Source organism: Amphiura filiformis, chromosome 18 (genome assembly GCF_039555335.1).
Source record: "Amphiura filiformis chromosome 18, Afil_fr2py, whole genome shotgun sequence".
NCBI classification, from domain to species: domain Eukaryota; kingdom Metazoa; phylum Echinodermata; class Ophiuroidea; order Amphilepidida; family Amphiuridae; genus Amphiura; species Amphiura filiformis.
The window spans coordinates 17,671,943-17,685,965 of record NC_092645.1 but is presented as its reverse complement, the minus strand read 5'-3'; the positions used below and the strand labels follow the sequence as shown (position 1 = coordinate 17,685,965).

The following is a 14,023-nucleotide window of genomic DNA, read 5'->3' as shown; positions in this document are numbered from 1 at the left end:
ACTATGTGCAAGCCATGCACCAATAATCCAAATATTTACGGTAAATCTGAATAATGGTCACATGTTGACATACCATGTGTTCGGGAAATCACGTGACAACATTTTAAGATTTCAGACTTTCAGATAAATCGTGGTTGGCTGCCAATATATCTGTTAAATTCAATGTTTTATGAATATAATTCTACCACGCAGAGGGGGTCACACAGCATAATTTCACACTACACGACTTAAGCTAGATTTGGAGCTCTGCACTTCAAATTCACGTATATTGCAAAGTTTATACACTTAATATATTTAATATAATACTTATTTTTTTGTTATAACAAACTGGTACACGCCCGAGGGTACACGAACATACTAGCTTATTACCTATACAGGGTGTAACAATAAAATTTATACAATTGCATTTTGACTTCTCAGGAAAAAAAGATAAAAATGTTATGGCAAAAATGTTATATGCAATACAATTAGTAATATCTTGGCTAAAAGAAGACGTTTAGTTGGTTTCTTTACTAGCTTGGGTTCAAAAGTTATGTCCGATTAAATAAATCGTCCAGAAAACGTGTTGGGCCACTTTTGCCATGTTTGCGCACATTCAGTTTGAACCGCGTAGATGTGCTTATCGTGCATTAAACACCAAAGAACTGACACAAAAGAAAAAATAAGTAGTGTTTCTTCATATAATTAACATGAACTTAATAATAATAATTATGATATGTCTTTCAAATCTATCAATGAAGTCATGACATTTCTTTCAAATTATCTTATAAATAACGTAATTTCTCATATCCCTGAGATATCATTGGTAAAACTGAGAACAGTTTTTGCATCCATTATACAAAACAATAAAAATTTGAAATTAAGTTCAGCTGGGCATCTAGCTGTTCTGGTGCGACCACTATTGCCGGCATTTCTGTTAACAAATTCTACATACTTCTCATAGTTATATGTATTATTGTATGCCTTGATAGAAGACGTGAGTTTGGAAAATGTATAAAGAATCTTAGGGTTTCTGCTTGACTCCGTGTGCTACCGAATGTCACAACCATACAAATACGCTCTTTCAACGTGAATTGGGGTTGAAGTTGTTGAGCTGCAGCCACGATTTCTAGTAAATGAGGTTGTTATGTCAGTGCTTAGGATATATTCTATTATGTAATTATTTCTACCACTTCGAATAACCCATTGATTAAAACTACCTATCATAAGAGCGCCGCCAAACTGGTCCATGGTTCTACTTTAGTCAGTCACTTTTGTAACACTTAGACAAAAGTGGCCCAAGCGGTTTTAAGACTAGGTTACATAATTGGCCATATCTTCACTTGTATACCATCGATCTTATTGGAACAAAGCCTATCTGGTGGCTAAAGAAATTATCTTGATAGACATATAAATATCAAACCAAAAATAAGCGGCATAATTGTGTAATTCTATTTCCAAAATTGTACAAATTTTATTGTTACACCCTGTACAGAAAGGGGATTTATACACTTTCACTCAGCAATTTGACATGCCTGGCGCATCAAGCCATTCTCTGTCTGCCGCCCTCTATAACTCTGGGCACAAATTTAAATAACAATACGCTATTTACATATCAATGCGGCCGCTCCTGCTAATTTCTATTGCCGCTTCCAGGTATTGACATTCGATTATGTTATTATTATAATCCTCTTTTTTTTTTTTTTTTATTATAATGAAGCTTGAAATGTGTGTGATACTTTCCGTATAAAACATGACATTACGATTTCACATTTTCATTGACATTGCGATTTCACGGGTGGCGTTGAAATATGCTGATTTTTACAGTATTTCGAGGTTCATCATGCAACGCGCCTAATTTTCACCATGAAATGGAATCACTATGATATGGATGCATCGGTCTTTAATCTACCAAAATATTTGTCTTTTGGCAACTATAATTTTTGGTAAGCACTGAAATACAATTAACCTTGGGTTTTAGTCAAAATCAAAAGCATGCTGTACAGACTCAGGCAGAGGAATCGGTGACCATTAAATTTTCAATCGCATCGCCCTCTGGTGACCAGATCAGATGTTAGTCTCTGTTCCAGCCGCCTTATTCTCCTTCGTGTCGAATGAGCACAATCCAGCTTGGAACCGAGACTAGCAATATTTAACGCCGTTTTGAACGTCATGAACGTCGTATAAACGCACGGTCCACGCATCACTTATGTAACATCGCAATCTCTCTAATATACCCATCCAGCCTTGGAATTTGCTTGAGCCTATCGTTGACTCCAGCTAGACTGAACATATTACATTAGATAATTAGCATTAGCATTGGAACTTGTAAAGTGTGATTGATATCAATCACGAGCTTCCAAGTAGGTTCAGATATTTTAGCTTTAGACTAATCACAGAACTTGTATGATCCAGATAGATAGATCACAGCGGCATTCGTCATCGGCTAAGTGTTTTTAAAATTCGTAAAATAGAACTTGATTTGAATGCTAATTTATTGCGCATTCTAAGGTAGTCCGATTACCTTTTTGAAAGCCGAGTGAGCGGGTTTTCGACGATTATTTTGTGTGTTAAAACTGAAATATCCAATGTATAAAAAAAAATTAATGAATATTAACTGCACAACATAACGATTCGTGATACCCAATTGCTATACAGTTGCTGTCGTTTAGGAGACAGAAGTTTATATACACCAAACATTTTTTTTGAATTTGGTCAAAATTAAAGGCTTAAAAGATTGTGAAGAATCTATGTAAAATTACATAGAACCCCGATAAAGATTACGGTTCCGTTTTTATGGTAATCTACTCTTCCATTTTCTTAAATTAACTTGGGGGTTCTATGCGAAAATCTTATAAAAGGGGGGATGGATTTTAACACATTTGAGAGCAATTTTGAAATTTGACCCTGTGTATTAAAAGTTCGATAACCTTTTCCCGCCAAAAAGCTACTCCGGTTCAATTGCTATCATGCATTTGTGTGTCAACTACCTATGGTAAAAGTGCAGCTTTGGCCCCCAAGTGGTAGCGTCCAACCCCGGGCGCGCACACCATTACGAGTAAAAAAATTGACACTACATCACTTTTTGAAGCTTTTATAAAGGACTATCACCAATGGGCTCATCTGTTTGCGCACTTTCATGGGCGCTATAGCAAATAAAAAAGGACAGCCCTGAAGTAATTGGTAATACTAGTCCTGTAACTGTTTTACCGACTTTTTCCACAGTTTAAGCTCCTATATGAGCAATTTGAAATTTTTTCAACACAATGGCATGCCAAGATTTGCCATTTAAGGTGTTTAAAATTTGACTTCAATTGGGCTTGACCCCGTCGTTGACCTTTGACCTTAAAAATATAAACTCGTTCTTCCTCATACCAAGCTGCACCCACCCACCAAGTTTAAGGAACATGCGACCCCTAGTCTCCGACAAAAGAGGCGGACAGACAGACACACAGACATATTCAGGTGAATTATAGTAAGGTTTGATTTTTTTGTTTTTTAATTTTTGACATTTAACAGTCCTCGAAGTAATCTTTCTAAATCTAATGATATGTACTTAAAGTATATGTAGCTGGGATAAAAATTGAAAATTTTGACCTGTATTGAAGATAATACATTTTTTTCTCAAAAAGCCAATTTTTTTTGGTGTTTTGAGAATAAATCCATATATATGATATCTTCAATACGAAAGGTCAAAATTTTCAATTGATCGTCGGCTAATACACAGGCCTACGACTGGATTTGTAAAAAGTTCAAACCAAACAACAAAAATTATACTGCAAAAGCTAAATTTATTAATACTACTCTTCCAAAATACAATAAGTCTTATCTTACCAACACCAACGTCGAAAGTTTCAAACTGACGCACAATGTGATTAGTACGCATGCGCGTAGTCAGTATTGAGGTTGAGCTATCTGGGCACGGTGGAAACGGATGTGGTTAATTTCTTTCCTGTGATATCTGATATCTCGACGATGGAAAACCATTCCTTGGTATTAAGGGTAGACGAGGTATTGTTGGTCGAATCAACCTAAAATCGATTTTCATTATCTAGATCAATATATTATTGAAAAATAACACCTTGATGTTTTGCAAAAGTTCATTCTACAAATCGTATACTTTGCAAACTTGCTTAATTTATTGTTGTCAATGAGTTATGTACGTTTTACAAAAGTGTTGTTGTTTCAGCCCTCTTTACAACATAACTCAAGAACCGCAGCACCTATAAAAGTATATCTGTGATATTTTAATTCTTCTACACACTCGCTATGAATTGAGCAATGCAGTTTTTGCCAAAGCTCACTACCATTCGTAAGATGCTGTGAACTAGCAAATCACAACAGTTAAAAATAATTAAAAACCTTAACCACATCCACTGCGCATGAAAAACTCAACCTCGTTAATAAGACGGCCCCGCCTACTCGCGCATCCTGACCAATCACAACATCCATCAGCTTGATGCTTTCGGCGCAGATTTCATCCCTGTTAATATTATTGTTAATATTAGGCCAAAAAAAAAGGTTTGTCTCAAAGCTCTCGCGTGCATTTGTAAAATCGAGAAATTTGGAAAAAAAGAAATGCGGAATTTTTTTTTTTATTACAAAATTTTTTTTTAGTTTTTCCAGAAAAATTCGGCAAAATTCAGATATTTTTCTCCAAATACCATGAAAAAAGTCGGGAATAAAAAAAATCGCATTTCGCATTTGTTTTCAAACCACTCGTGAGCTTTGAGACAAACCATTATTTTTTTTTTTGGCCTTAAGAAAAAAAAAAATATGTCTGCCTTGGGGAGCGAATCTTGGTGAATTGTGGTTTGAAGCTGTGCTTCGAGGAGGGTGTGTGCCCTTCGTCTCGTTCGTAAAATAACGCTCATTGAGAGGTATATTATGCTTGTAGACGGTATTTTACGGTATTTTTTAATTCGGAGGGTCAAATAGAAATTTCAGTGATGTATGCACAAAAGATATAAATAGCAAAGCTAGACATGTCTTTCAAAATACACCGCGATGGAAAAGAAATCTTAACGCAACGTTAAGTTTCGAGTAGATTTGAGTATACCGTTTAAATTCGCTTTACTGTCAAAAAATATTAAATTTTTTTTTTTTATAATTTGCCATCAAATTTATATTATATCGTAGATTGTTTTTAATCAAAATTATTTGACATCAGAATTTTTGCTTCTTAATAATGTGTGGACAACCCGATACTGAATATTAGTCAAACTTAACTCATTATTTAACGTATAAATGTTTTATGTTTCCTTATAATATGTTAGTGCATTAATTGTGTCAATAAAAGCAGAGGCGGACCCAGAAATTGCGAAAAAGAGCCAAATGATCAAATTAGTGTGGGGCTGCTAGAACGGTACACGGTACCGGTGGCTGGATCAGCCCCAGTTGTGAAATACCGATTCTCAACATACGTTCCACATCTGTTTGGAGTAACCTTTATTTTTGTACAGGTATCATTATCAATTGATTTGCTCACCGACTCCACACTATGCAGTACTTAATTCCGTTACTTATTTCGCACAATTTCGAGGTCCAATACCCTTAAACCTTTTCCCAATGTTTCAATACCTACGCCATGAGGAGTTTTGACAATAAATTCGCGTTCCGCTCAAACTTTCGGATTCCCCTTGTTTTGTTTTTTCATTTAATTCATTTTCCCCCTTTTTTCCCAATTTTGTTTTAATTGCTATTATTTTGGCCTATTTTTCAATGGATGACTTTATTTAGCAGACCTAATATACCTTCAATCTATGTGTTTGAACCTAAATCCATAATGGTTTATTCCAATAAAAATCATACAACCCGTATGAAGACATGACCTTAATCTCCCACACGGGGGGTACAGATTTCAAATGGAGTCACCCATTCAGATAACCCCGGGCAGATAACCCCCTTTGAAATTCACACTCGATGTGTGGGCGATTAAGGTCGTGTCTTCCATAGGTGGTGTATTCTAGATTTTAAATGGAGGTAGGAGGGTGTTCGACATTATTTAACGTTTCACTGTTAATCCCCTGACACAGAATTGCCGACCTAAAATTGTCTCCGATTGGTCAATTACGTGATATCTTCACTTTAATCATCAATCAGAATGGAGCTTTTGCAAACAATTTACCAATTTTTTGCGTGGTGAAATTATTCTAAAAATGTTGATGATTGGTCCAATTGATAATGAAAACTTCTTTTTTGACCAATAGGCAGGTAGTTCTCATGGGGCAGGCTTGTAGGCACATTCTCCGATAAAGCGTTCAAGTTTGGTCTCGGGAATTGCACAATTCCAACCACGAAGAATTCATGAAAATCATTCAGAATCGTAAACTTTAATAGTTTCAGAGCACAAAACAATGCATGGGTGATTTTTCAACAATTCTTCATTTTTGAGCAATATTACTTGTACGCATTGGGGGTAACGTATCAGTGGTAACGTATCTGTGAAGCCCTTTCACACTTTTGATTTAATCGTGCAAGTGTAAAAACTTACCGTCTTAATACCCATACTTGATCAGTCATCACCCAATGTACCAAAGTCTGTTATGGTATTTAGCTTCATTTATCACAACGTTTTTTCCGTTTTTTTTAGAATTTAGGTAACGTATCTGTGAGGACATGAACGTAACGTCATGATTTTTTCCATTAATAGACCTGATTTTTTTTACTTTGAAACAATTGTGTTATGTACCACATATATAATATAACTAGGGCATGTTATAACCTCTAGCCCCACATATTTTATAAAGCAACTCCTAAGTATTAGTTCTATTAATAAAAGTCATTTCTTTCTGACGAAACAAGTCTGAATACGACTTGAAACTATGGGCGACACAGATTTGGCTTTTTGAACACTTTATCGGAGAATGTGCCTGTAGACATGGTAGACCAACAGCTAAATGCATTAGTTTACATGAATATCTGGAGAGGAAGCGAACGATTCAGTATCAGTATGAAAAACCTGATCGAATCCATAGAAATCCACGTCAGCTATAACTCCCTGGCTCATCTTCTTCCAAACCTCAGCAATAAAGGTGAGCTTGAGATGGTCTCCTGGGTTCAGCACGCGGTTGGCGAACGTATTGTAGAGGACCCAAGTCTTTTGGCGATCGTCCCCACAGTTACCTTTGTGCAAGCAAGGCTCGTTAGCGACCTGGAAGTGACCACCCTGGATTAAACAAGAACATTAAACATGTTAATTGTATTAAATTTTTGCTGGGCCCTTACGCCCAATATACAATCATTCGAAACTTCCAAGTTTTTCAATCGAAATACTTGGTTTTTCAATCGAAAATCCAAGTTAAAGTTGGATCAGTAAAAAACTTGCGGCGAAAATCCCAAGTCTTTCACCGTGCACTCTCAAAGAAAACAAATGAAACAAATATGGTGACATCCAGAGCATCATATGGCGAGTGGCGGTTTTATCAAACAAGAGTTGAAAGTGAACATTATCAGAGGCTATTCATAATGATGATTTATAAGTTTTATAATAAAAGTCGCTGAACTTTCCCATTATAAGTATAGCTTCGTTATGTAATACATTCAGATTTCTAACCTTTTCCTATGATCGCGCCAACATAGCCTTGTGCTATTATATTAAGGGTAGACGAGGTATGTTTGGTCGAAGCAACCTAAAAAAATTCATTATCTAGATCAATATATCATTGAAAATTAACACCTCGATGTTTTGCAAAAGTTCATTCTCAAATCGTATACTTTGCAAACTTGCTTAATTCATTGTTGTTAATGAGTTATGTAGGCCTACGTTTTACAAAAGTGTTGTTGTTTCAGCCCTCTTTACAACGTAACTCAAGAACCGCAGCCTCTATAAAAGTATATCTTAGATATTTTAATTCTTCTACACGGTCGCTATGAATTGAGCAATGCAGTTTTTGCCAAAGCTCACTACCATTCGTAAGATGCTGTGAACTACCAAATCACAACAGTTTAAAATAATTAATAACCTTAAGGGTATAGGATGTATTATTGGTCGAAGCAACAGAAAAATAGTTCACGTTATCTTGCGAATGGTAGTGAGCTTCAGTAAAAATTGCATTGCTCAATTCATAGCGAGCGTGTAGAAGAATTCAAACATCACAGATATACTTTATGAGTTATGTTGTAAAGAGGGCTGAAACAACAACACTTTTGTAAAACGTACATAACTCATTACCAACAATAAATTAAGCAAGTTTTCAAAGTATATGATTTGTATAATGAACTTTGCAAAACATCAAAGTGTTATTTTTCAATAATATATTGATTCAGATAATGAAAATCGATTTTTTTTGACTGCTTCGACCAACAATACCTCGTATACCAAGCAGTCAACTTCACACATTTACTTATACTTAACACAAGCAATATACAGATACATGTACATACATGTGTAGGGCCTACTTGTCTGTCCAAATAACTTAGACACCCGGTTTTTAGGATATATTTCGAAAAGTTTTCACTTTGGCAAAAAGTCATGAAAGAAAAGTTGCTAAACACAGTCAGACCTAACAGAAAGTATTAGTAAAGCGATGAAAAAATATTCTTCCTTGTCTACTTTTATTCAATTTTGACCGATTTACAGCAAGATATCTGGGTCCAGCCGAATATTCCTAATGACTTGAAACTTTTGATGGGATAATCTATTTACAGAAAGGGTGTTTGAACATTGTAGTCATGCATATTGATCAGTGATGACACCCTATTTCTTTGATCCTTTTACTAATTCACAATAATGGCGGTCTACTCAAATGCATTCAACAAAAGCATGTTTGCAATCACCGCGAGAGGTCGTCTCACACGCATAACAAATACACTACGATCAAATAGGTTGATGACAATATTTGATTAAATGGACTGTGGATTTCGGTGAAGGACACGGGTTCAAATCCTTTGTTTGGAGCCAATCAATAATTTCATGCACAACCTCTATAACTCAAAAGATGTCACAGTTGGTGCATTATAACAAATGATAGTGCAAGTTACTGTGCGTCTGGAGTGTATTGTGAATTATACTCCTCACCAATAACATCAGAACATTCATAGGGCATACAATTTTTATTTTCTTGGAATTGGGCCAAGCCAAAAGCATGCACAGAACAAGATTCAAATACCGCGCCGAATTGTTGTAATTGGTTGAGAGACAACTGGGATCACTGCGTTAATACACTAAGAATAAATATACCAATATGAAACACTGTCTGCATTTGATGAACTGAATTATATTTTTCATTTTTATAAAATGTTTGTGGTGAGGAGTATAATTAATTTACTATTCATTCATTCACTATCCAAAATCACAATACCTACAAATCTATATAATGAGACCTTCCAAAATAATGGTACCCAACTTCTACCGGATTATTTTTGAAGTGTTGAGAAAAACCTTCCAAATTCAATAGAATTTCTGGTAAACTCTCACTCAATGCTTTGGAAACACAAAAATCCCGTTAGGTCTCAGCGAATGTTAACACTTTTCTTTCATGACTTTCCTTGAAAGTGGATATTTTTTCAAATAAGTAACAAAAACTGGGTGTCTAAGTTAATTGGACAGACAATAGTACATAGTACCCAACACTCCTAAATCCCCGGGGGCATCACACAAATGACCATACGGGTATGTTCCCCTGAAAGACCCCTTTTGGATTTCGCAGCTCGAAAGACCCCTATATATTTGATCAAAATAGAGCTCCTTTAAAATAAAAAGACACTTGATTTTGATAATTTCAGCTCTAAAAGACCCAAAAGTTGCTCATTCCTCATTTTTCAGGCGATTTTAAACCAAAAAGCCAAAAAAGACCCTCGATTTTGACTGTTTGCAGCTCCAAAAGACCCCATTTTACTTGTTTGCAGCCCGGTTCGCAGCTCCAAAAGACCCTTTTGCCGGTACGCCATCAGCTCCCAAAGACCCACCACCTCAAAATTCCGGGGGAACATTCCCACCAAAAATGTTTGATGTGCCCCTCCCCCCGGGCCTAAAACGTACCCTAATCATAACCTAAATGGAACCACCCATAATCACTTCCCTATAATAACCACAGTAATAACACAAAATCCTATATCTAACTCTAAGCCATAACATTATGTCCTAACCCCAACTCTAAACCCTAACCCTATGTCATAATCCTAAATCCTAACCTTATGTTTTAACCCTAACCCTGAATCGTAACCCCAAACACTAATTCTATTCCTTAACAAAATACAAATATATTTTATTAAATTATCAAAATTTATTTCTAGATGATTTTTTTTTAAAAAAAGTGGACTTTTCTTACTCCATGTTGAAAAAATCTTGTTAGATGTAGAAAGTGCATTTGCATAATGTCCTTCAAGATACAAGTACCCCGGGGCTCTCGGGACAACCTATACTATTATATAATTAAAAGATTGTATTACACTTACATGAAGATTGAATACTTTTCTAGGGAACTTCAGAATAATCTTCCATGAATTGTAGTAGTCCGATATTGGTATGTTGATCTCGCCAACGAATCCACCACGCCACTTATGCTCTACAGTGCTTTTGTACGCCAACGGAGAAGGACCAGCTGAAACAATAGAAATATTATAAACATCTCAAAAAAGTAACTAACCCCCTTAAATAATGGCCATTATTCAAAAGGGGCTATTGTGTTACAAATCTGTAAAATGCGTTGGAAACAGAATTTTTTCTGCGCATTTTGACACCTCATTTGATACGATAGCCCAGAAAACAATAAAACACCGGTCAATTTAATGTAGCGAGGTCCAGATTTGAAAGTTGCACTTACATACAATGTTTTACAATACAAAAACACTCATATATCTATCCACAGATTTCCTTCCATTACAGTGAATACAATAGAGACATTGCGATTTTTCAAACGCAGCACGTGGCACGTACGTTTTCGCGTACGTTAATACGGTGTTGAATATGGCTAGTCTCTGTTCCAGACTGGATTGTGCTCATTCGTCACGATGGAGAACAAGAAAGTCAGAATAAAGACTATAATATTTGCTCAATATCTAACAGCTTCTAACCTAAGTCAATAGAGGGCATAGTGATTGAAAAAATAACAGTGAGCTGAGACTCTGCCTAAATTCAAACAGACCGCTTTCGATTTTGATTAAACCTAATTGTTTTTTTTTTTTTTTTTATATTATAGTTGCCCCAAAACATATAATGTTGGTAGATTAAAGATCACTACATACATACATCATGACTTTACTTTCAAAATGAGACTTTTTCGTCCTGAAAATTGGGCGCGTTGCATGGACTTAGACATGAGGTAAAATCAGCATATTTCAACGTAGCATCTGCGTTTTTATTCTACGTTGGAATCCAAAATGGAAATCGCAATGTAGTTTTCTTAACGCAAAGTATCACACACATTTTAATGGGCAATCTCTGCGTGTGAATATTGCGTTTAAATTTAGTCCATTTTAACACATCGCTGTACCTTTAATATAATGATTTGTTACAAACAAAAAGGATCATAATAATAATTAGACTTTCCTTCATATGTTCATTATCTTTGACTGTCTTTAATATATTGGGAAATGGACAAATTTTGTGAATTTTCAACGATGTATCTACGTCGATTTCGCACGTGGAATATCTTCAAAAAGTAAAATACGTGACCTCGCTTCGATACAGGAGAGTGGTTTTGAATAGATCAACGTACGTCCGATGTCTACGTTTGGAAATCGCAATGTCTCTAAAATCAATACAATTTACTGCAACTTTCAAATCTTGGTTACATTGATTTAAATGTACGCTGTGACGTCAATATTTAGTCAATTGCTGCAAATGAGGAGTCAAAATGTGTAGATATAAATTCCGCTTCCAACGCATTTTACAGATTTGTAATACAGCCACCCGTTTTTGAATAATGGTCATTATTTAAGGGGGGTTAGTTACTTTTTTTTAGATGTCCAAAGGTCATTCGTCCGAAAACCTAATAACTTAATTAATACTTAAAGTACGATCTTTTTAAATTTTTAGATTTTTCTTTTTTTCTTCCAAAATGATAAAATAGTTTATAATGCAAGAAAGTTCCCAATACACTTGGAAGCGAAAAACATGATTTGCAAAGAAACAACATCATAAACTTCACCTCTATCACTCGAAATATCTCGCACTTTTTGGATTACGCAGCCAGCTTGGTTACACATGTGTGGAGGGAGTGTAGCGTAACCAAACTGGCTTCGTAGAAGACTACGATTTACGATCGTTCCGACATATTATCAAAATCTGAAAATTATGATAATATGTCGGACCAACAGAAAATCATCCCGTTTTACTACAATAGGGCGAATTTGACAGTTATCTTATAGATTTAAGTTAGAACATGTGCAAGTATTACAAATATGCCCAAAAATCGGTTTTGAAAAAATAAAGGTATATTCTGAAAAAAGATCGCACATTAAGGGATCCAAAATGAGCGTTTATTGCGTTTGGACAGTATTTTTTGTGGAACATGAGAACACCTCAGACCTATCGAATTGCATTCTGAATACGAAGCATGTCTTTCTGATATCAAATAATTTTCATTTTTTCAAAATCACAATATAATACAAATTTTATGACAAATTATAAAATTTGATATTTTTCATTTTTGATATATGACAAAGTAAATTATATAAATCTAATGATATATTCTTAAAGTGTATGTAGCAGGAGGAAAAGCCGACGGTCAATTGAAAATTTTGACCTTTCATATTGAAGATATGGATTTTTTCTCAAAAGACCTTATTTTTGTTTGGTGTTTTGGGAAAAAAAATCCATATCTTCAATACGAAAGGTCAAAATTTTGAATTGATCGTCGGCTTTTTATCCCACCTACATACACTTTAAGTATAAATCATCAGATTTATAAAGTTTACTTCAAGTACTGTTAAATATCAAAAATATCAATTTTTAATGATTTGTCATAAAATGTGTATTAAATTGCGAATTTCAAAAAATCAAAATTATTTGATATCAGAATGACATTCTTCGTATTCAGAATGCAATTCGATATGTCTGATGTGCTCTAATGTTGTATAGTTAAAGAACACCACTCGTCTTAAGCAAGCAACCTTGCCAATTTGCATCTTTGCTATATAATGTATTGAAACCAAATATTTCTGATAATAATGTAATAATGGTGCACCAAATGCCTTCAATTGGAACTTCATTTTTCAAAATTCTTACATTTCTGAGGACACATCCCCTTCAGACACTCCCTGCGCCGTGCTTGCATAGTGGCGCGATGCCTGCTACGCAGACGTCTCCAAAACGAACCCCCTAACTCGAGGGCTGACTATAGACCTTTTTCCCTCTTTCCCATCATGCACTATTCCATTGGGGTATGAGTGTCGCAAAATACATCATCTCCCCGGGGGAGTACAGAGTTATGTTCATTACATTCTGGAATACGGATATTTCGGCTGGTGCCTTCATCACAAAAAAGGAATCCCCAATAATCATGATAATGGCGCACGATCACTAATATACCTTTCGGGGGCAAAAAACAACATTTCTATGCCTTATTGACATGGTGTCGTCGCCAAAAAAAGTTTCCTGTTATTGAAACCTAACTTTGTATACATTTTATAGACCTAATGGTGAAAAACTAATGACGGGACACGCAGTGATATTTTGTTGGCGTCCGTTTCACTTTTTTTTTTTGGAGATGAAAATAAGACGTAAACAAAATCTCTTACACAGAAGTTCTGCATCGCTCCGTAACTGCATCACTCATGTATTCAATAATTGAAAAATTAGTAACATCGATGGCCTTTACGATAATCTGCATAATGGAATCAGTATGCCCATATTAAGACAAAATAATTGCAAAGGCCTGGCAAAGACCATCGGATGCACACGATCTATGAGGGTGATGAACTACGTCATGCCCCCTGGAATAGTGCATTGTGGGATAGAGAGGAAATGGTCAATACGGGCCCGCTACGCAAACGTCTCCAAAAACGAACCCCCTAACTTTTAGACACCATCTTGAATTTCTCAAACCATCAATGGTGAGCAATTTTTACCTTCAAATACAGGCTCTGAAAATGTACACCC

The 14,023-nt window shown here is 35.5% G+C and overlaps 1 protein-coding gene across 1 annotated transcript in view; it reads right to left on the bottom strand.

The window, feature by feature from the left end:
• Positions 1-6,868: 6,868 nt before the first annotated feature.
• The window catches only part of LOC140139950 (uncharacterized), a 72,329-nt gene continuing 65,174 nt past the window's right edge, over positions 6,869-14,023 (bottom strand). Inside the window, exons 3-4 of the mRNA XM_072161735.1 lie at positions 10,378-10,523; positions 6,869-7,147 (exon numbers count right to left, since the gene is read on the bottom strand). Coding sequence (XP_072017836.1) covers positions 6,884-7,147; positions 10,378-10,523 — 410 coding nt within the window. The 3' untranslated portion in view covers positions 6,869-6,883. The remainder of the gene's footprint in view (positions 7,148-10,377; positions 10,524-14,023) is intronic.